General features: G+C 32.3%; 3 protein-coding genes across 3 annotated transcripts; all 3 read left to right on the top strand.

Annotated features, from left to right (window-relative positions):
* Positions 1-4,134: 4,134 nt before the first annotated feature.
* Positions 4,135-11,009, top strand: LOC107892469 (CLP protease regulatory subunit CLPX1, mitochondrial). Its single transcript, XM_041101108.1, has 15 exons — positions 4,135-4,979; positions 5,352-5,413; positions 5,787-5,887; positions 6,587-6,666; positions 7,313-7,363; positions 7,696-7,770; positions 7,871-7,948; positions 8,192-8,248; positions 8,479-8,549; positions 8,662-8,761; positions 8,853-8,957; positions 9,296-9,358; positions 9,476-9,598; positions 10,567-10,722; positions 10,816-11,009. The coding sequence occupies exons 1-15, from the start codon at positions 4,398-4,400 to the stop codon at positions 10,885-10,887; spliced, it is 1,776 nt and encodes a 591-aa protein (XP_040957042.1). The 5' UTR covers positions 4,135-4,397; the 3' UTR covers positions 10,888-11,009.
* A 1,954-nt stretch (positions 11,010-12,963) lies between these two features.
* On the top strand, positions 12,964-15,721 carry LOC107890770 (E3 ubiquitin-protein ligase SINAT5). The gene is made up of 3 exons (XM_016815302.2): positions 12,964-13,648; positions 14,581-14,967; positions 15,184-15,721. Exons 1-3 carry the CDS (start codon positions 13,364-13,366, stop codon positions 15,544-15,546), a joined length of 1,035 nt encoding a protein of 344 aa, XP_016670791.2. The 5' UTR covers positions 12,964-13,363; the 3' UTR covers positions 15,547-15,721.
* A 3,031-nt stretch (positions 15,722-18,752) lies between these two features.
* LOC107890769 (protein BOBBER 1) lies at positions 18,753-22,261 on the top strand. Its single transcript, XM_016815301.2, has 6 exons — positions 18,753-19,307; positions 20,476-20,648; positions 20,725-20,773; positions 21,464-21,630; positions 21,834-21,917; positions 22,052-22,261. Exons 1-6 carry the CDS (start codon positions 18,950-18,952, stop codon positions 22,088-22,090), a joined length of 870 nt encoding a protein of 289 aa, XP_016670790.1. The 5' UTR covers positions 18,753-18,949; the 3' UTR covers positions 22,091-22,261.
* Positions 22,262-23,005: the final 744 nt, after the last annotated feature.

The raw sequence follows: 23,005 nt of genomic DNA, 5'->3' as shown, positions 1-23,005 counted from the left end.
TTTTCATTCAGAGTTTAACTATGATTGGAAGTTATTATTGTTATTTCAAAATGTTAATATATTTTAAATATATAAAATTGAATAAATTAAAAAAATCAGGTGTAATACACGTGACATTAAAAATTAAATATTATAATTATGTAAGTTTTGAAATTTAAAAACATATAATATTTTTGTAAATAATGTTTGGTTTAATGATAAATTTGGTCACTAACGTTTGTGTATTTTGTCAAAATAGCTCTAATTGTATTTTTGAGCCTTTTTTTACCATCAACCTTTTTTTTTCTAATCTGTTTTTTAATAGATTTAATGAAAGTACCGTTAAAAAGGTTAACGGGGATGATGTGAAATTTCAAATGTGGAATATTTTTTAATGAGATGCAATTTATATCTAAGATAATTTGATAAGATAATTACATGTGAAAAATTAATAAAATAAATAATCCATTAAATTAAAAAGCAACTCTTAATTTAAAAAAATAAACGTAATTATCTAAAAAAAACTAACCCAGTAGAAAAACTTCTCAATAAACAAACGTATGAAAGATTGAAACCTTTAGAAAGAAAAGAAAAATTGAAACATTGAATTTATTCATTAAATCTGTTAGAAAAAAGCAGATTGAAAAAAATAATAAAGGTTAATGGCTAAAAAAGACTTAAAAATACAATTAGAGTCATTTTGACAAAACATGCAAACGTTAGTGACCAATTTTATTACTAAGCCATAATGTTTTTTTTTATATGTATAAGTGCAAGTACAACCACAAGAAACATATAAATAATTATAACCAAAACCAAATGTTACAAAAGAAAGAAAACATGTTAATAACCGAAATATATTTAAACCTATATTAAAATAAATTTAAATATGATCACAGTGTAATTTCGACCAGAATAAATTTAAATAGAACCTACTGTCAAAATTTTTGAAGCCTCAACTCTCAACTTTCAATATTTTCATTAAGACAAGTTATAGTTAGTTATGCTCGAGAAAAAAAATTGGTTAAAGGATTTTAAAAATACCAACTTTAATTAAGATATATTTTTAATTTCACATGTATTATTGTTACAAATATTTTAATTTTTTATTATACATTTAAAATTTTAATACTTATTAAAATAATAAAATTTAAATAATTTAATGGACCGGTTTTGTAATGAAATGTTCTTTTAAATAATTTTGAATTGAATTGAAGTAATTTTTTTTCGAATCAAATCAGATAAAATAGCGATTATAACAATTGTTTATTTCACTCTGTTTTATGCACTACATGAAATTGTAATTAAATTTGTAAAAATGTCTTATATAAAATCATTGCAAAAAAAGATAAAAATATTTTATGTTTAAATTTTAAGGCGAGTGAAGCGGGGCAAGATGAACGGACTCAAGGCCTTGGCCAAATGGGCAAATTCCTTTTTAGGCCCTCCTCCAAATTAAAAGATTTAATATTGGTCTCTTTAACTTTTGATTAAATGAAAATTTTATAATTTTAACTCTTTTGAAAAATTAATAATTCAATTTAAGTTTTTTAGTACAAATTCTTTAGCTTTGGTCTCTTAAATTTTATTATCTTATATCGGCCCCTAAGCAGAATTTTTGGTTTCACCCGTAGTGGTTTTTAACATTACATGTTTATCATGGAGTGGGGTGGTTATTGAGACAAAAACGTGCCAACTATGGAGTAGACCTGTCCATGGCTTGGCCCGAAGGCCACCCAAAAAGTGGGAGAGTCTGGTCAAAAATATAAATTCGAAAAATAGGCTTGGGCAAAAACTAAGGCTCATTTAGAAAATGAGTTGTGCCTCGAGTAAGGTCTTTTCGGCCCGAGCCCAGTTCGACCCAAAAAAATTGTTATTTTGCTGCCATTTCACTATATGTTGCTACATTTTGTTATTATTGTTTAGATATTGTATAACTCTTGTTTTATTATTAATTTTGCTACTACTTTAGAGGTATTTATTTGTTAAGTTACACCTATCTTAGTGTTATTTAAGTATTTTTTAATTTGCTAGGAAACATTTATTTTAATGTTTTTAGTGTTTTTTTATGTATTATGTTTTTTTAGTTTTTTTATATAAAAAATTTAATACGGATGGGTTGAATTGGACTCGAGTTTTAACATTTTTTATTTGGGTCGGGCTTAGACAAAAATTTAGACCCAAGTATCAAATGAGTTTAAAATTTTGCAAATACCCGACCTGACTCATGGACACCTCTACTATGGAGCAACTATGAATTTGGTAACATTTGCTACTATTCCACTCTATTGCCATTTATATGGTTCACTTTAAAACAAATTCAGCATCACCGGTGTTTTAATAGATCAACTAGATTATAACACATTTATGATATAGTGAAAATAAATTATGTAACAAATCTATAAAATTTTGATGTGAAAATTAAATGTGACTTTAATTGAAATGAAGTTGAGGAAAAGAAAAAATTGAAGTATTGAATTCAAATTTTATCAGGCGCAAGTATTTTTCTATTTTGTATGAAAAAAACAAAAATACCCTTCAAAATAATATTTACCCGTTTGTAAAAATAAGATTTTTTTCTATAAAAAGAAACAAAAAGATTTTAAGTAAACTCATAACTGAATTAGGACCCCAATTGTAAGCGACACTACTCAATCAAAATTTTAAATAATAATACAAATAAACTGAGTTAACATTTTAATTAATTAATAATATTATAAAAATATATAAATGTTATTCTTCAATAAAATATATAAAATTTTAATTACATCAAATTCAACTATTTATCATTATACTCAAAATATTAATTAAAAATCAAAAGGAAATGTTAAATTAATAAAATTCATAAAATTATCGAATTAAATATTAAAATATTCAAATTTAAATACCTCTGTATATTTTTTCATTGTAAGTATATTTCATTTAGTTTAATATTTGTGTGTCTTTGTATTATAATCAACTTCTCACCTTAGTCATTTTACTATTTTTATTATTTTATTCAGTTTTGGATGGGTAATGCATTTACCTATGATTAGTATAAAAACAATTGTGATAATGAAATTAAATATTGTAGTGTGAGACAAAAAAAAACTAAACGCACCACACTGAAAGTAAACATCCATAACCCTTACTTTTTCTATATATCACTTTAACCTCTTAAACTTTTTTATTAAAAAATAACCCTACGTAGTTATTTAGTGATTTGGATTAGTGGTATACGTATTCAAATTTGATTAGGTTCAACAATTATGTGGGATTCATTTTAATGTAAATCGAGATTAATGTAAGTATGGTAATGGAACGGGACGAGAGCAATATTGCTAAATTCATAACTACTCCAAAATTGGCATGCTTTGCTCTATTATCCGTCCTGCTTTACTACCGGTCCCACTCCATTATGGATGTATAATATTGAAAATCATTATCATCTCCATGAATGTATGATACATCCATCCTTACCTATACTGTTCCGTTTCAATTTAAATTTGGCCACTTATCTTTAATATTTTCAAAATTTTTTTGAAGTCAACTACATATTTAAACATAATTATTTGAAAAGATATTTAAACATAAAATATATGATTTTTCCTGTATTGTTATTATATTTTTACCTTTTTTATAGTTTATATGTATAAGAATAAATTGGTAATTTCATAATTATCATAACCGCACCACTTACTATTTAGGGTGAGTTTGGATGAACGGTGCGTTTACCTGCGGTTAGTGTAAAAACAACGGTCGCGGTGAGATTAGATACTGTAGAGTGAGACAAAAAGTAAGCTAAACGCACCGTACCCAATCGCCTATCCAAACTCACCCTTAAAAGAAAAAAAATCAATCCATTTTGTCTTTCATCTGCTTTTTAAAAGAGAAAAATTAATGATGATAGAATGAAAATAGAAGGAATAAAAATAAAAATATAAAAGTCAAAGAAATTTTACTTAGGTAAAACAGCGATGAAGCCTTCATCACTCGTGCCAAAGGAATTTCTATGCTCACAATTTGCATCTAAATACGCTGGCGTTGCGGAGATATTCATATTACCGATTTTATCCCGACATATAGACAGATATCCACTAAGCCCATCTGTCCTCTTCTGTAATTACATATTTTATGAATTTTTTATTTTCTTCATTTTCTCATCTTTTATTTATCCTTTGATTGAAATATTTCCGTTCTTCGACTTCCGTCGGACCTCTTCACGATTCTATCTCCTCCTAACAATGATTTCTCTTTCATAGACATGATAATCTCATGTTCCAATAAAAACCCAATTCAATTCGACCCTCAAATTTTCAAACAGCTTTTAGAAAAATCTCATCTTGAAGAACCCTTGTTTATGAACGCTTAAAATCTACCATCTTGTTTACCCTCAAAATTGTGTTGAATTGTTTATATTTTACCTTTTTTCCTTTCCGATGGCTGCTGCTGCCGCGCTCAGATCCAAACCTCCCGTCGAAATAGCCTCTTTAACGGTCTCACAGTTCAGGCACTTCCTATCGAATTTCATGCACTATGGTCGCGTGGCTAGTTCCTCTCACTGTACCACCAACCGTACCAAATGGGACAACCACTCGGTCAACACTCCTTATTACTTCACTTCTTTCAAGCCCGTCTCGCTGAGCGGGGAACTCGTCGACAAGGGCTCCCAGTTATTGGATATTAGGAGGAATTCCCGCGGTACGAATAAGGATTTCGACAAAGAATTGAGAGATAAATTGAGTTATAACAATTGTACGGTTTTGAGTTCTTACGGGGACCCACCGGAGGTTTGGCAGCCACCTGGGGATGGGGTTGCTATTCGGGTTAGTGGGGTGAATTTGGGCCGTGGCGGCGGTGGAGGAGGAGGAGGACCTAGCCCGGGCTCTGGAGGTGATTTTGGCGCGGGTTCAAAGGATGATTGTTGGGGAGGATCTACTTTGGGGCATAATTTTCCGACTCCCAAGGAGATTTGTAAAGGATTGGTTAAGTTTGTGATTGGGCAGGAGAGGGCAAAAAAGGTGATTTATATCATTGTTGTTGTTCTTACTATCATAAATACTCCATTCGACAAAAAGGACATTGGTTTGGGCTATTGAAAGCAATAAAAGTACTTAGAAATTAGAAAGTACAATGATTTGATTAGTTCTTTAATAGCTGCTGACTGGTTTGAAGTCGTATGCATATCATTGTCTTAATTTGTGTTGACATTTAGAAGCTGAATTATGTTATGCATTTGTCGAACGTTTGATGGTACACTCTGCCACTTCTGGGGTATGGCTTTTATCTTCTATGAGGTGGTAAAAACTGAATAATAAAATTGTTCTTCTAATTAGGATGTAAACATCCTTGTACATTTTTTCTTTTGGTCTAATGTTATTCCATGAATTCAGGTTCTATCTGTGGCAGTTTACAACCACTATATGCGAATCTACCATGAGTCGATGCAGAAACGGTTAGTTTGTTACTTCCGTGATATGCAGTCCTTGTTTGAATCTGTTTCTTTTCATCACTTAAATTTGTAATGATATTTGGCTGAGGTAGGTAGTTGTTAGACATGGAGGTTTAGATATGTCTAGAAGAATTATGATTCATGTTACATAATGAAATGTTTAGAAAGTTTGACATAATTAGGAAAAGAGAAGGAAAATTTCATTGCAGTAGACATGAACGTTTAGCATTATCAAAGATAGCTGAGTTGCAGCATTGAAAAAGATGGTTGCTGCATTTTCTTCTCATGTGCGCATTTTTGGATGTCTCTGTATTTGCAAACCCTGTTGTGTTTCTTAAAGGGAATCAGTTATTAACATGTTTCCTTGGTAAGCTAGGCCTGCAGGGGATTCAGGTTGCAATATAGCAGATGTATTAGATGATGATATAGTGGAACTGGAGAAAAGTAACATTCTTTTAATGGGGCCAACAGGGTCAGGTAATTTTTCAAAATACTTGGTGTGAAATTGGAGTTTTTTACTTCTCTGTTTCCACTTAGTCGTTAGTTGTTTCTCCTAAGTTCTTTTGAAGAGAGGTTCTCTTTGATGGAGTTGCAGTTTTCTTAACATATCACAATCTCTTTCTCTTTGTTTTAACATTTAAACTGGGGGGTGAGGATTCTTTAACCTCTGCTTTTGCTCATTCTTTTTACCACCCTTGTATTTTCTTTTTTGCCCAGCTAAAAAAGATTTTTATTTCATAACGAAACTCAAAAGCATACACAATGCACCTCTTACAAAACAGATCTCCTATTTTCATCTCACTGCAATCAAATCCCCCTAAAAGAAAATTTTGAGATAATTAAACTTAAAAACCACCAACCTATTAGCCTATTCAACAAATCAACGCTACTTTAAATCATCACTTACCCTTCAGTTATGTTAAAGAAATCATAATCTCCATGGTCAAAGGTGAATCCCCACACCCTGCCCTTAGCACTTAAGCATAGCTCATGGCTCCAAGAACATAGAAGCAAAACATCAATTAATTCCATCAAACATCAATCATGTCCTTGTTATCTTTTCTTGTTTTATAGCCAATTTTATCTTAGGTTATTTCAATATCCATTTTACTATAATCATCTGTTTTTGCTGTTGCTAGTCTCACATGTTCCCTTTTGACCTTGTTTCAAGGACAGGGAAAACATTACTTGCCAAAACCTTGGCTCGCTTTGTGAATGTTCCTTTTGTTATTGCAGATGCAACTTCCTTGACTCAGGCAAGCTGCTGACTCTTGATTGTTGTGATTAATTTTCCTTGTTACTTTCCTGCTTAAATGAATTTATTTCATCTTCTGATGTTTTTGTCTCATTTAACTAGCTGTGCAATCAATGAAATAGTCATGTTTCCTTGAGTGTAAAGAACCTTCATAGGTCATGGAATTTTGTTCTGTTTTCTATTTTTCTGATGTGCTTCTAGGATTTGTTTTAATCTTCACAGTGTAGATGAGCATCATTTAGATGAAACTTAGTTTACAAAGATGATCAATTTTTCCAATGGAACATATAAACATCGAAAGTAAACTAGAGTTTCCCTTCAATTTTACCGTCTCCCCCACCTAGTGAATGGATCTTTTCAGTGTACTGTTTAATACCTGAGTTTGATGTCCTGTCTGTCAGTTTCCTTTGGGGTTGCATCTCTTGGCCATGCATCAGATGGACTCATAATAAAAATTGAAAATACTTTGGCATGTTTTGTTTGATGAAATTAACAGTGAATATATGATGTTATTTAATTCACTTCTATTATTCTTCATGTGTTTTAAAAATATAATTTGTCATTGATTATGCCACATCATTTGGAATTTTGTTATTTACATCCATGTTACATGAATCTAAGTTCTGTCTTTCATATGCTATGTGCAGGCAGGATATGTAGGTGAAGATGTTGAATCTATATTATACAAGCTCCTTGTGGTAAATTCGAGGTCTTATGTACTCTATATGAATTTTAAAAAAAGTTTTGAAGTGCAACTATTATTCATTCCATGATACCCTTTAATGGCATGCATTTTCTATCTTCAGTGAAGTCAGCTTTATTTAATGGAAGAATATAGTATTTACATTAGGAACTTTAAAGTAGCATTTCTTTAAAGTGAAATGTTTTGGAGTAGCAACTCAATTGCTGTGAAGCCAGCATATTACAAATGCAACTTCTTTTATCCATGAGACATTTGTTGGGCTTGTACACTTTTGCATGTTATTGATTAATAACTCCTTTATGAATTTTCATTTATACACATTTTCAGGTCGCTGACTATAATGTTGCAGCTGCAGAGCAGGGCATTGTTTACATTGACGAAGTTGATAAGATTACCAAAAAGGTTCCTTAACCTTTCCTTCACCATTGCAAAATTCAGTTCTTTAATTTTTATTTTTTTTCTTTAACTTCTCTTTCTTCATCTCTTACTTATTGCTATGCAGGCCGAGAGCCTTAACATTAGCAGGGATGTGTCAGGGGAGGGTGTTCAGCAGGCATTATTGAAGATGCTGGAAGGAACAGTAAGTGCATGGTTCACTAATTGTGGGTGTATTCTATTGTAGATCACAAGAAGATTTATGGCTTGTGGCACTGGATTTTAGGATTGTATCTGGTTATGAATCAACTCTGGATCAGATGATATTGCCAGTTCTTGTCAACTCATAAGCTAACTAAGCACTAGTTACAATTAGTATTTAATCAGGTTCATTTTTTATGATAAGTGGTTCACTATCCTTATCCTTGGATCTTTCTTGGTGATCCAGATTGTTAATGTTCCTGAGAAGGGAGCTAGAAAGCATCCCAGAGGTGAAAATATTCAGGTATGCACACGAATTGTAACAGTGTCTCATGGGTGTTTACTTATTTACATAATCCACTATGTCAAGCACATCGAGAAGATATTCATGTTATTTTTTTCTTTTCTAAAGATTAGACCTGGACTTCACAATGGAAAAAGATTATACTGATTTTGCTAGGTCATGCTTTTAATGGCATTTCCATCTCTTAACCATTTTCTTAATGTTGAATTCTTTTTCCACTTTTTTCACAGATTGACACAAAAAATATACTCTTCATATGTGGGGGTGCCTTTATTGACATAGAGAAAACAATCTCTGAAAGGTTATACAGATATAGAAATTAAGATTTTTGTCCTATACTTTTAACATAAAGCTAGCTTTTTTATTTTTTATTTCACTTGATGTCAATTGAAAGTTGCTTGACCTCATTTCAGACGCCAAGATTCTTCTATCGGTTTTGGAGCCCCAGTGCGTGCAAACATAAGAGCTGGTGGTGTTACAAATGCTGTTGTGGCATCATCTTTAATGGAAACTGTAAATTCTTTGTAGCATTCAAGATGATTGTTATCCATATATAGCTTAGACCTACCATTTTAGATACTCACATCCCCTGCATGTTTGGCAGGTTGAAAGTAGTGATCTAATTGCATATGGTTTGATACCAGAATTTGTTGGACGATTCCCTGTTCTTGTCAGTTTGTTGGCTCTAACAGAAGAACAACTTGTTCAGGTGGATGCTTTACCTTTTTTCATGAGTGTGCAATTTATTTTTTCTAGTATCAGTTTACTAATGGGATGATGAAGAATGGGAAAGTGATTGATAACATAATTGAAATCATAATTTTAAATTCTTTCATTAAGTTTCACGAATGAAAACCGTACTTGTCTTACCTTTATCCTTTATCTATAGATGTGTATTGGAAAAACTGTACTGGAATGCAATTTATCAACTTAATTGTAGTTTTTGAAGTTGCTACTATTGTTGTTTTAAAATATTCCTTTCTTGCACAAGTTCTACAAGTTATTCAACTTCCAATGCAGCTCTTACTGACACCAATACCTTTTTAGGTCCTAACGGAGCCAAAAAATGCACTAGGCAAGCAATACAAAAAGATGTTCCAAATTAATGGCGTAAGTTCTATATATGTCCCTACTTTGAAATGTTAATTCCATCTGGTATTCAATCCATTTAACTTGTCTGCAATTATGTATAGCTAATTTATTTCACTTTAATCGTCTTTCTTGCAGGTCAAACTGCATATCACTGAAAATGCTTTGAAATTAATTGCCAGAAAAGCAATAAATAAAAATACAGGCGCTCGCGGCTTAAGAGCCATCTTGGAGAATATCTTGATGGATGCCATGTATGAGGTATGTTGACCAACTATTAAACCAACTATTAAGACCCCAGGGTGATGGTGTTTCTTGTTGGAAGCCAATGCCGGTGGGCTTTGTGATTCAAGTGAACAAAATTATATCCAAAGTTGGTTTCCTGCTCGATATAGACTATGCTATTCAAAATTTCTGGATGCATAAATTTGGCGCCTCTCCAACTAATCTCGCATATTAAATTAGGAGACTTTGGTGTCTATTAGAACCAAGTTTCTGACTAGAATTATATTTTAACCTTGTCTTAGTAGAACTAAGAGGGCCTTTCTTTATAGAACTCCTTTGCTTCTCTCGCTACGGACCCTACATCTAGAGAAATGTGCCTTGTACAGTTCGAACCTATGTTGCTTTAACTTTCCATTTTTCTTAAAAGTACTCGTATCTAAGACTTCTGTCTGACACATATCCAAACGTGGTATGGTAATCTGACCCTACAAATATATAGAAATATGAGAAAAAATAAAGTATACCTGCACTGGACATATTTGTTTCTGACATTTGCAGTCAAGCCCGAGTAGCGTAGGATAGAACTATCTTATTTGGCATGCTTTGGCCTTATATGAAATTGAGCACCACTATGATAAGTCCTCCTAGTGGAAGCACCATTTATGGTTCATCCTTCAATTGGCCCTGGTCTGGTGAGACCATAACTATTTTGTGATCTCTTTCTATCCCCAATCTCTAGCACCTACCCCCTGTCGAACTTTTTTGCCATCCAAATCAAAGCTCTGGCACCTTGTTCGACCTCAGCTTGACGTGCAGACCTTGTGAAATACAACAGAAAGTTCCAGAGAGTTTTGGCTTTGTGGTTAAACAAACTCAATTGGCTAAGATCAAATCTGCTAAATGTCGCCTCTTATTGGTCCTTGCATGAATCAACAAGGCTAAACCTTAACTACTTATACCATGCTACTTTAGTTTCATGGATTTTGGTACATCTTTTCTTGCAGATACCAGATGTTAGGACCGGTGATGATGTAATAGATGCTGTAGTAGTTGATGAGGAAGCCATTGGATCTGAAGACCATAGACAAGGAGCTAAGATTCTTTATGGTAAAGGTGCATTAGACCGTTACCTTTCACAACAAAAATTGAGGGACTTGGAGGTGTGTATGACTTAAGTCTCAATCAGTCATGATTCTGCAAATATCAGGAATCATGAAATGTCAATAGCTAATAATTAAAACACTGTATTGCAGACAACTGTGGACGGATTGGACGGGGAGCTGGAGGTGGAAGCAGAGCTTCGTTCGGTTGTTGCCAGTATGTGATACATATATTGATGAAATTGTAGATGTAACTTGATTGTACATAATAAGCTCACATTGTTTTAAAATAGACTGTACAATATGCATAAACCATTTTATGATATATATGCAGTTCTTTAGTTGTATTCTGCATAGCAGCATGGAGCAGGCAAACCAAATCCCAGCCCTTTGATAAATATTATATATGTTTGTGTTTGTGTTTGTGTGTGTGTGTGTGTGTGTGTGTGTGAGAGAGAGAGAGAGAGAGAGAGAGAGGAGTCATTCACATTAGCGTAAAACTTGGTTTACTCATTTTCATGATTTTTATTGGTTAAAACTGTAATGGCTGGATTTAACCATATAATTTTACTTCTTATTAGATTTAACAATATAATTTGTTGTAAAATTATAACTCGAGATATATCTTTTATCAAGTTAATTGAGAATAATGTTTTTCTAATTATATATTTGAAATTGAATTAATCGACCGAGTCGATTGAATTCTGTTAACTGATCTAGTTTGGTTGGAGGTTAGTTAAAAGTTTTTTGAAATTTCAATTAATGATTAATTCGGTTCAAAATCGAGTAATTAATTGAATTAACCGAATTTAATAAATAATAGTATATATTATATGTATTAGGTTATTACTATTCCGGTTAATTCGGTTAATCCGGTCAAAATGAACATTATAAATTTATTTATTTTATATGTTTTATACTTGTTTTAACAAAAAAAATTCGGTTAATTAAGTTAACTGATTGAATTAATCAAAATATTTCGGTTTCGTTAATTTTTTTAGAAAAAATTTCGGTTAGGTTAACGGTTAAAAGATTAAAAAGCTCTGTTAATATTAATTCAGTTCGGTTAACCGATCGATTAACCGTTTGAACACTCCTACCCATAATTAAAGTTAGTACCCCTGAACATCGTTTTTAACAAAAACAAAAGTGAAGAAAACTGTGTATTATGTCTAATTAGACTCGATTGAAATTGAATGAAGTAAACTAAATAGAAAATTGTTGAAAAATAAAATAAACATAATTTATTTTCATAATAACTTATTTTGACATTCATCTTTATAAAAGAAAATTATTTTAGCCATTTATTTAATTTTTCGTCTCTCTTTGTCTTTAAATTTTGTTAATTTTGATGTCATGATATACACTTGAATTGCCATGTGAATGTCATATCAGTAATTATTTATTTTTTAAAATTAAAAAAAAATTAAAAATATAGAAATATAAAAAATGTTTTTTAAATATTTTTAAAATTTTAAAAAATTAAATAATTGCTAATGTGGTATACACATAGCAATTCATGTGTATGTCACGTTAACAAAGTTAACAAACCTAATTTTTCTATTCATTTTGGAGCAATTTCAATAAATAATGCAAGTTGAATGGTTAAAATAGACGAAAATTTAAATTAAGAGTTAAAATAAATTTTTTTTTATAAAATTGGAGGGTCAAAATAAAGTTATTATACTGTTAAGGTTTGATATAGTAAGAAAAAAATTATATAGTTTTGCATGCTAGATTCTTTTATATTGTTAGAGGTAGGTTGACTAAGAAAAATTAAAAAAGTAATAATCAATTCGAATCGAAACGTTTGAACGAATTTATAAATACAACTATATAAGGTAAAAGGTTGTGGATATTCAAATTGAATGTTATATTTTAATTTAATTTTCAGTTAATTTTAATTTTTTAAGATGTAAAATATATGTTTTATATTTAAAATAGTAAAAATGACTTTAAATTTCTACAAAAAAAATTATATTTTTAAAACATATCATATAAAAATTATTAATCACTTTTCATTTACTTGAAATTTTTTTTTAGAAAAATTAAAATTTTATTGTCGATTGAATTTTGACATCAGTATTGTTATCAATATAGGAGGAAATAGGTTCGAATGTGTTGCAATCTCAATCGAATCAAGAATCGAATTATGAGAATAGTTTGAAAATTTTAACATTTTATTAAGATAACTTTTTTTTATGAACTAAAATATTTTTATTCTGTTAATGGATAAAACAAGAAAAAAGTAGTAGTAATTTGCTTAAAAGAGTGTAATGGTGTGACGTGTAATATTGGCAGATCATTACTTAGCAATGAATAAAGCAATAAATGAAGAAAAAAAAACAAAAAAAAGGAAAACCAACTAAGAAAAGAGTTGCTTAAGACGAGAGGAAAGAGGGCAGTTGGATTCATGGGACTCCATTTTTTTTTCTCTCTCTCATAATCCTTTCTCTTCTTCTTCCTCTAATTCTCACTTCAAGAAGGTAAAAAAATATTTTTAAAAATGGTAAAATAGGAAGGAAAAGTAAAAGAATTTTGAGGAGAAGAGAACAAGGGAGAGCTTCTTTTTCTTTTTCTTTTTTATATAAAGTTTTGGGATGGGGCTTTATATTGTAAATTTTCTTTGAATTTTTGTATCTGATTCAAACAAATAATTAGAATCTGAGATTGCGAAGGTGGTGTCTGTCTCTGTGTATGAATGGAGTACGATAATATAGAATGTGTGTCATCCATAGATGGATTGAATGAGGATGAGATCCATCACCATAATCTGCATCATCCGAATCCTCATCATGGTCACCATCCATTCTCATCTTCAAAGCCTCACAATGCCACCAACAACGCCAACAATAGTAATATGGCCAACAATAGTAATATGGCCAACAATATTGTGGGTGCTACCGGGATCACTCCCGCTACCAGCGTTCATGAATTGTTAGAATGCCCTGTTTGTACCAATTCTATGTACCCACCAATCCATCAGGTTTAATTTGCATTTTGTGTATTGTTATTAATTTTGCTATTTTTGTTGATTTTGGTTGATGGGCTTGAATAGATTTGCTTTGCATTTAAATGGGATTTCATTATGCTTTGATTTGAGATTGTTTCTTGGTTGGATCTAGATTTAGGATTTTTAAGCTCCATTGTCTATTTTATGGTTTATTTTCAAATTTGGAATGAATTGCTGGATTTTTTTTCTTTTGGGTTCAACTTACACTTTGCTTTAGAAATGCCGTGTCAGAAATTAGAGTTCTTCAATAATGTTTTTATGAATTTGTTGTCAAATAAATAGGATCGAAATGAACTTTTGTGTTGATGCCTATAAACACTTGTGATGCAACATATGCAGATAGATGATTGTGATTCGGAACTGGTTTTCTTATTTGGGTTTAACCGAGGTGATTCTTTGTATTGGATACTGTATTGATATTGTTGTAGTACAATTCCTAATGCACTCAATTCAAGTTTTCTGAGAAAAAAAAAACATAAGATTTTCCTGGGAAAACCTCTGGGGTAGTTCTTGTTTTGCCCTGAAATCGTCATCGAAATAGAAGAGAAAAACTGCAACTTCAACTTCCATTCTGAAGGAGGGAATGGTTACCTATTCATATTGAGAGTCTTTTCTAATTAGAACTGTTACAGATTGGTAGAGGAATGTTTTCTCAGATTTCTTGGACTTGGAGGTTTGTTTGTTAATTGTTGCCCTCTAGCTAAGATAAGAGACTAGAAAGATTAGGATAATTTGAAATTTTCTCTTTTTGCTTGCTTTTATACAGGAGAATGTTGTAATGGAATTTGGAGATATCTGAATTTTGATTGAATATATAGCAATGATAGATGACACTATTAAATTGCAAGGGTATTTGTAAATAATAGAGGATAAATTGCTCGCTTTAACACAACAGTTTTTTGCAGTGCCAAAATGGACATACACTTTGTTCTACCTGTAAAGCAAGAGTACACAACCAGTGCCCCACATGTAGATCAGAACTGGGTGATATTAGATGTTTAGCGTTGGAGAAGGTGGCTGAGTCCCTTGAATTGCCATGCAAATACTACAATTTGGGATGCCCTGAAATCTTTCCCTATTACAGTAAACTCAAACATGAGGCAGCTTGCAATTTTAGACCATACAATTGCCCGTATGCCGGATCAGAGTGTTCAGTTGTTGGGGATATTCCCTTCCTGGTTGCCCATCTGAGAGATGATCACAAAGTGGACATGCACACTGGATGCACATTTAACCATCGTTATGTGAAGTCCAACCCCCGAGAAGTCGAAAATGCTACTTGGATGCTAACAGTAAGTTTTACGATTTTATTACTATCTTTTCAATAGGCCACACTATGTTTTAGAACAATATAGTAAGATGTGCCCTTTGTTTCTTTCATGCCATCTTTTGTTGAGTTACTTGGAGGGAATCGGTTATGGTCGGGCACATTGCAACTACCTGAATAAATGACGTAATAATCTTCTTAATATGAGCCTTAATCTGCTGGCTTATTTGCTCTTTATCAGGTCTTCCATTCTTTTGGTCAGTATTTCTGCCTTCACTTTGAAGCATTCCAGCTTGGCATGGCCCCAGTCTACATGGCATTTCTTCGTTTCATGGGCGATGAGGCCGAGGCTAGGAACTATAGCTACAGCCTTGAGGTTGGAGCAAATGGCCGAAAACTTACATGGGAAGGTACCCCACGTAGCATCCGTGATAGTCACCGGAAAGTCAGGGACAGCCATGATGGTCTGATTATCCAGCGAAACATGGCACTTTTCTTCTCTGGCGGGGACCGGAAGGAGCTAAAGCTGAGGGTCACCGGAAGGGTATGGAAGGAACAACAAAATCCCGACGCTGGACCGTGCATTCAAAATTTGTGTAGTTGAAAGAATTGATTCTTGATAACTTATTCTTGATTTGTTGGAAGGCTTTGGGATGTGTCGTAACGGATGGGAAGTTTTTAGCGTTATGAAATGTGTAATAAACATGATTTTCTTCCATAACCCTTTATTTGTGATCATTAACTGATGTCTCGAATACATATAGTCCATTTATGGTCAATTTTTTTGTGATTTTGTCTACTCGTCCTCAAAGGTATGGCCTGAAATCCTGATTGGTTCATTTGATCTATCTCACCTATTGGGACATTAGATGTGAAATCAAACAAAGGTTGATTTTGATATCACTTATCATAGATGAATTAGAAAACTATTTATAAAATTACCAAAAAATTCAATCCTTAATTGGCTCTTAAAATATTCTTTGGGTGAAATCCCTGAAATCATATGGATGAATGAAATCTTAACATGGTGTAAATTTTTTTAATTAAATTTAATATTTTCTCTATTTCCTTTTCTTCCTCTCTCCCTCTCCCCAATAAACTCTTGTTTTAAACTTTATCTCCCCATGTTTCTCCCTTCTCCTTTTCTTTTATTCCTTTCACATATAGGGAATTTGCAAAACTAGTTTAGCATCAAATTTTGTTTGATTTTCAGGCTGCGACAGGGAATTGCAGCTACTTCGTGGTAAATTGGTAATGGAAGAAATTGCTTGAACCAGAAAATGAAATGAAGTAAAGAAGTTTATGAAAAGATGAAAATGAGCTGAATATTATTGAAATGAGCATCTATTTATACACAAATTATCAACAATACTTTTAGATGAAAAGAGTTTTTTTAATTCAAAAAGAAATCTAATTGTTACATATAACCCTAGTTTTGTTATTTTAATTAAGTTTAAGTTTAACGAGAATAATATTCTACAACAAGCAATTCATTTATTTTCAAATCAACCTATTTCCTATCTATTATTTGATTGACTAATCCTTTATATTGTAATGTGTGAAAGGGCAAGTGTTTTGGTAATTCCTCATTGGTGGATGAAACAAGATAATTTTGAATTAGAGTTCTAGATTTTTGTTCATCCCTCGCTGAAATAATATCTCGGGGTTTGCAGCGATAACTTGGTATATCTACTGTATGTCCATTAACTAAAATATGTCTATGGTTAACTAATTGACAGGCTTGAGGAATAGTCGAAGCCATACCCAATCGAAAAAGGATGTTATCCAACCGCATTTCAAGTAATTGTAGTAAAACCTGACCTGTTGACCCTTTGGCTTTTCTGGCAATACGAATGTATTTAAGTAATTGTCGTTCTGTAAGGTTATAATGAAAACGTAATTTTTGTTTTTCTTCTAAACGAATACGGTATTGAGATTTTTTACCGGGGCACGATTGGTTTCTAAGATCGTTTCCGGCTCTAGGCCTTTTACTAGTTAGTTCTAGTAAAGCCCCCAGACGACGTATTTTTTTTAATCGAGGCCCTCGGTAACATGACATAAGGACTCCTTATTAATTTGAATTTTATTAAAATTTCATAAACTGAAATTAAAATTGAACTAAATGAAGCGAAATCGACTGAAGGATTGTACTACAAATATTAATGAGATGAATTGGATCAATATAGATACTTTACTTTTTTGTATTGTATATAATGTGTACAAAAAATAGCAATAAAAATATATATAATAATATAAGTCAATACACCCCCTCAAGTTTGGGGTTATGAAACAACACCTAACTTGTTAAGACTAGGGTTGCTTTAGGTAGTGCTTTTGTAATTGTGCCAATAATCTGATCGGCCGCAAAAATATGAGTGACGTCCAATTTTTTTTTCTGAACATGATCACAAACAAAATGTAAATTTATCTTGACATGTTTCATTTTTTTATGCAAAACTGAGTGTTAACTGAGAGATGTCGTACATTGTTTGTCACAAAAAAATTTCGGAGCATGAGATGGTGAAAGTTTGAACTCTTTTAACATGCTCATAACCCAAATAATTCTGAGGCAGCAGTTGCAATTGCTTGATATTGAGCTTCAGCGGAGGAGTGGCCAATGGTAGATTGTTTCTTTGAGGACCAACTTACTGGATTTGGACAAAATAAAGAATAAAATCAATTGTCGAATTGTAATCAATGTGATCACTTGCCCAATCAACGTTTGAGTACATATAAAAGTTTGGATTCATAGAATGAGTGAATCAAAGAGCATAGCTGGAAATTTGTTTCAAGTATCGAAGAATGGATTACAGTGCTCTCCAATCTATGAATGATGAAACATACATAAATTAAAAAAGTTTGTTCACAACCAACGTCTTGTAAATGAAAGACATTAGAGTTTACCAATAGTTTCTTAGTATATAGTGGCCTTAGTAGGGTTAGACTCATCTTAAAGCTTGTAACGGTGAGATGAGCTCATAAGAGTAAGAATTTTTTTGTTGTCCTGCATCCTTGTGCCATTTAAGATGTTTTGGACGTATTATTTCAATCCAATAAAATTTTGTAAATGAATGATAATTCCAATATAATTTTCATGGTGATTTCAACAAAGTAATATTTTGCAACCAATACATCAACCATGATGGTTTTAAGATTTTGCAAATAAATGGTGATTCCAATACAATGCACTTAGTCACCAAAAGGTTAATATTTTGCAAATCAACAGTGGTGATTCCAATACAATACACCCTTCAAAAAGTGATACCTATACTTTTTTTTGGTCTACTTTGACACTTACACTTGACAATTAGGTCTATTTTTATTCATGAACTTAAATAAGATAAAAGTTTAACGATGTAACATTTGAGATTGTATCACATCATCACTTGAAAACTAAAAATTTTATATAGATTTTATGATGATGTGATACAATCTCAAAATGTCTAATTCAATGTTTTAATAACTGGACCGGTGGTAAAACATATTAGATCACTGGTTCTCCTTTCAACTAGTTTTATCGATTCGACTACCAAACAACAATAATAAATAAATAGTTAAAAACTCAAAAAAAATTTAAAAGAAAATTAAAAAAATTGTTAAACTAGTTCAGGTCTCGATTTTTGTCCTGATTTTCAATTTTTATCAATTTCAAACAATTTTCAAGTTAATCGGTTCAACCTCTTTGGTCGGACGATTATATCGATCAATTTTTGGTCCATTCGATTCGATCTTATTCCAGTAACAATGGTAATCAATTTTGACATAATCCAAATTTATAAATCAAAATAAATTTAATGTCAACTCCATGTCCATTCGAAAATACACTTTAAATTTGCTTAAATTACCCACTCTTTCTTCATTTTTAACTCCACAAAGAAGCTAGAAAATTCCATCCGACTCCCACCATCGACACAAGGTCTCGTTATATAAAACCCTAACCACAGTCTTTCAACACCCGATCGCATACTCAACACTTCCCACGCAGCTAAACTCTCCTGAGTCAAAACATGGCAATTATCTCCGAGTTTCAAGAAGAAGAGGCCAGACCTTCCGCTTCTTCATCGCCGAAAGCGGTGCCGTTTAACGCCAGCTTGGATCCGTCGGACCCTGTTGGGTTTCTGGAGAAAGTTTTCGATTTTCTGGCCAAAGAAACTGATTTTCTTGAGAAAGAGAACTTCGATAAGGAGATTGCAGTGGTCGTGAGAGTTGCTAAGGAGAAACGTAAGCAGAAGGTTGAAGAGGTGGCTCCGAAGGTGGAGATAAAGAAGGAGGAAGTGAAGAAAGAGAAGGAGATCAAGGAAGAAGTGAATAGGGAGGCAATGGAGGTCGATAAAAACGAAGACCAGTCTAGCTCTGGTTTGAAAGGTTCCTATTTCTTAATTTCTATTAATTCTCTTCTTATTATATTTTTTCTGGCTAAATTTCTCCTTTTATTATTGTTATTATTGTAAATTTTATTTTGAATGCAAGGCTATTTTATGGACATTTGGGTCTTTGTTTAACAGGAAAATTATCTGAGGTCTGCATTGTTAAATGTTTGCTTTGTGTTTTGAAATTTAGATGATGAAAAGCGTTTAAAGGATAAAGATACTTGTTACTTACTAGATTATTTAGGGTTTAAATTTGTATTTATATCACGTTTGCTAGTAGTTGTGAGGAATGAAATGATGAACAACACCATGCTTTTTCTTTCCCTGTCTTGAAACTTGAGCAGGGCCTCTTGTATTTTGGTTATGGAAAGGGACCTTATAGTAAGCAAGCTCGAGCAAGTTTCAAGAGTTGAGTTACATAATCAAGCTTGAGCTTTGTGCTGTCTCTGGATTTGACTCAAGCTCAGTTACACCCCTAGTAATGTTATGCTGGTCCTCCATCCTCTTGTCTCCCACTTAGTGTCATGATGGTGTGATAAGTGAATGTCTTTTACTAAAAATTAAGTTAGTAATTGTCCACGGTGTGAGGGCTTTTTAAATGCTCGTTTTATTCTGTATAGAAAATATGGGAACATGTTGGAAAGAATTCTATTGCCTCAATATTTTTTGGGATTTGGTTGAAGCAGGGAGGTTTGATTGCCTGAGCTTGATGATAGTCTTGGTGCAAATTGGGATTTGATTTCCTTGTCCTGAGCTTGCATTCACCCGAAACTTCTTGTTCAATCACTCGCTCTCTCTGCCTCTCTCTTCATCCATCCATCCATCTATCTTTTTGTTCATTTGTTAGCCAATTTAGATGTGCATTCTCACAATTGGGGCTAATGGTAGGTAAGATTTTATTACACGGTTATGTTTGTTAATTTCATAAGTTGGCTACAAAGATGTGCACCCTGTTGGAATGCTTGTAAAAAAGGGACTTCTCTACTTTTGTATGTATGGGTGTCTTCTTTTTGTTGGTTAGTGGGATGAGGATGGGGAGGTTTATGATTAAGCTTTGCATCGGATATTTTGAATTTGGTATTGTTAGAGGCAAATGAAAATGAAACACAAAGACTAATTATATTACTCACTGTATTATTTATACTTCTCTAAATCTTGGACAGTTCCAAACAAAGGCAATGGACTTGATCTGGATAAGTACTCTTGGACACAGTCCCTTCAAGAGGTCACTGTCAATGTTCCAGTTCCCAATGGAACAAAATCAAGGTTTGTTGTATGCGAGATAAAGAAGAATCATCTAAAAGTTGGACTTAAGGGCCAGCCTCCTATTATTGATGTAAGTTAGTCCATGTGCTTTTTGAGCAAATCTTAGTTTGTTTGTATCCTAGTCACATACTTCTTTATATTTTCAGGGGGAGCTTTTCCAAACTGTCAAACCTGATGACTGTTACTGGAGCATAGGTATGTTATCTCAATGAAAATAAGAGTTGAAGTACTGCAAATTGAACTTCATTTTCTACTTTTCTTTTCTCCCTTCAGCTAGAGTTTACAAGTTCGCAATTATTAGGTTTGCAAGTATTTCAATAACCTATGTCACCTGGACTGAGGTGTGAATGATGTTTACGGTCATGTATCCAATGACTATATATTCAAAAAAATTTCCATATATTTTTGGGGTCTTTGGGGAGTTATGTCTCCGTACCCATTACTAAAAAGTGTGCCTGACATGGGTGTCAGATATAAGTACTTAAAAGAAAATTAAAGAGGACTAGCAATATATATTTAAATTCCAACCTAGTAAATCTTGACTTTTCCGAAATCAATTTTGTAGTTGGTTCTTATCTTCTCTCCTTGTTTATTTTCTTTCATTCTATGCAATTTACTTGAACTTTATACGGAAATGCTTTTGAATCTGTCTTTTATTTTCTCAAAGAGAAAAGTTCATGTTCTGGTTAAATTTTACATTGAGTAATATTTTAGCATTGTTGACCAACCAAATAGTTGTTTCATTATTATTAGGATCGTCTATATAATCGCATTGCAATTGTGATCTTGAAACTCCTATACTTTTTTTGTGAAAATGAAACCATGTTTAATTCTGCAACATTCTCTTTTATCGGTACTATAAAAATCTTCCCACACTTCTTGTAGAGGATAGTTGTGCACTGTCGATCCTTTTGACCAAGCACAACCAAATGGAGTGGTGGAAATCATTGGTGAAAGGAGATCCTGAAATTGACACTCAGAAAGTCGAACCAGAGAACAGCAAACTATCTGACTTGGATCCTGAAACACGGCAAACTGTAGAGAAGATGATGGTAATTAGTTCTGCCCTTTCCATTATATTTTGCCTCTGGATATTGTTTTTATCTGCCAAAAGAGCTCTCATCCCGGAACATGCCAAATTGCTTAGTTTTTCTCTTTTATTTCCAGTTTTAATTTTACTTGTTTGCATTTGTAAACTTCAGATTCATCATAAACCATAATTGATACTTGTCACAAATTGTGCTCTTTGTTGCAGTTTGACCAGAGACAGAAGGCGATGGGCCTTCCAACCAGTGATGAGCTTCAGAAGCAGGAAATTCTAAAGAAATTCATGTCCGAGGTAAACTATTCTCTTCCAAAATTCGTTCATCCAAGATACACCTATGGGTTACTCTTTCTTTCTTCCTCCCAACTTTTTTGATCCCCATATGGAGCTTTAGCTGATAATAATAAAATTTGCTTGTGTGTTTGCAGCACCCTGAGATGGACTTTTCAAGGGCAAAGCTCATGTAAATGTGAGTGTACCCCAGTTTTAGCCTTTGTCCTATGATCCTTTTTGTTTTGGGCAGAATATGAAATGGTGAACGGTTTGAACAGTGTTGAAGTGGATATTATACTCTTGTAGACATCAGGTTTTTGTTAAGACTTGAATTTAAGAGTAATTCAAGAGTTTTAGTTATCCTATATACACACATATGAGCATATGTATGGGTATGTATGGATGTGGATGTTTACATTTTACTACAACCGGCTAAGTATTATCGTGAGAAGCTTTAAAAAATATTTCCCACCTCGTATCCTATGACCCAATGTAGTGTCAGAAACTTTTTTTCAGCTATCACTACTATAAATTCGGTGCAGATGGTATTATCGTGGTGAAAAATGATCAAAGATAATAATTCCAATTACACATATCGGGTTTTTGAATTTAAAAATGTAAATTTGATTAACTTTTTATGTTAAAAATCATTTCAGTAAATTTAACTGTTAATGGTATTAATAGTTTAGCCTAAAAACATTTTTAGCTTAAAAGTATTTATTATTTCTTTTCTCGAAGTTAAATAAATGCTTTTTTTTCTTTTAAATATAGTATATTATTGCCATTTTTAACTTTCTTATTTCAATGCGATACATTTGGGAAATAATATGATTTTTAGTTTCTTCCATCTGAAAGAAAAAACAGTATGGGAAAGTTGAAAAAGAAATTTGATATCTTTTTAAATCCAAATTTTTATTTATTTGATTAGAGTAGTACAAACTAAAATTCTTGAAAAATATATATTTTAATTTGTGTATATTTCAATTATATGAAAATACTAATCAAATTTAGTGACTTAATTTAACTCATTACATTTTAATTTAAATGTAATGAAAAAATTAAAAATATAAAGTAAAATATTATGGAAAAAATAAAATTATGTCAAACAT

Source organism: Gossypium hirsutum, chromosome D09 (genome assembly GCF_007990345.1).
Source record: "Gossypium hirsutum isolate 1008001.06 chromosome D09, Gossypium_hirsutum_v2.1, whole genome shotgun sequence".
Classification (NCBI taxonomy): Eukaryota; Viridiplantae; Streptophyta; class Magnoliopsida; order Malvales; family Malvaceae; genus Gossypium; species Gossypium hirsutum.
Note: the sequence above shows the minus strand (reverse complement) of the source record. Positions and strands in the feature narration are given on the sequence as shown.

Excerpts from the sequence above, each read along its gene's own strand:
- LOC107892469 (XM_041101108.1), top strand. The coding sequence starts at position 4,398 with ATGGCTGCTGCTGCCGCGCTCAGATCCAAACCTCCCGTCGAAATAGCC. Across the intron at positions 8,550-8,661 it reads GAGAAAACAATCTCTGAAAG|ACGCCAAGATTCTTCTATCG; the intron begins GTTATACAGATA and ends ACCTCATTTCAG. Across the intron at positions 9,599-10,566 it reads TGATGGATGCCATGTATGAG|ATACCAGATGTTAGGACCGG; the intron begins GTATGTTGACCA and ends CTTTTCTTGCAG.
- LOC107890770 (XM_016815302.2), top strand. The coding sequence starts at position 13,364 with ATGGAGTACGATAATATAGAATGTGTGTCATCCATAGATGGATTGAAT. Across the intron at positions 13,649-14,580 it reads TGTACCCACCAATCCATCAG|TGCCAAAATGGACATACACT; the intron begins GTTTAATTTGCA and ends AGTTTTTTGCAG. Across the intron at positions 14,968-15,183 it reads ATGCTACTTGGATGCTAACA|GTCTTCCATTCTTTTGGTCA; the intron begins GTAAGTTTTACG and ends GCTCTTTATCAG.
- LOC107890769 (XM_016815301.2), top strand. The coding sequence starts at position 18,950 with ATGGCAATTATCTCCGAGTTTCAAGAAGAAGAGGCCAGACCTTCCGCT. Across the intron at positions 20,774-21,463 it reads TGACTGTTACTGGAGCATAG|AGGATAGTTGTGCACTGTCG; the intron begins GTATGTTATCTC and ends CACTTCTTGTAG. Across the intron at positions 21,631-21,833 it reads AAACTGTAGAGAAGATGATG|TTTGACCAGAGACAGAAGGC; the intron begins GTAATTAGTTCT and ends TCTTTGTTGCAG.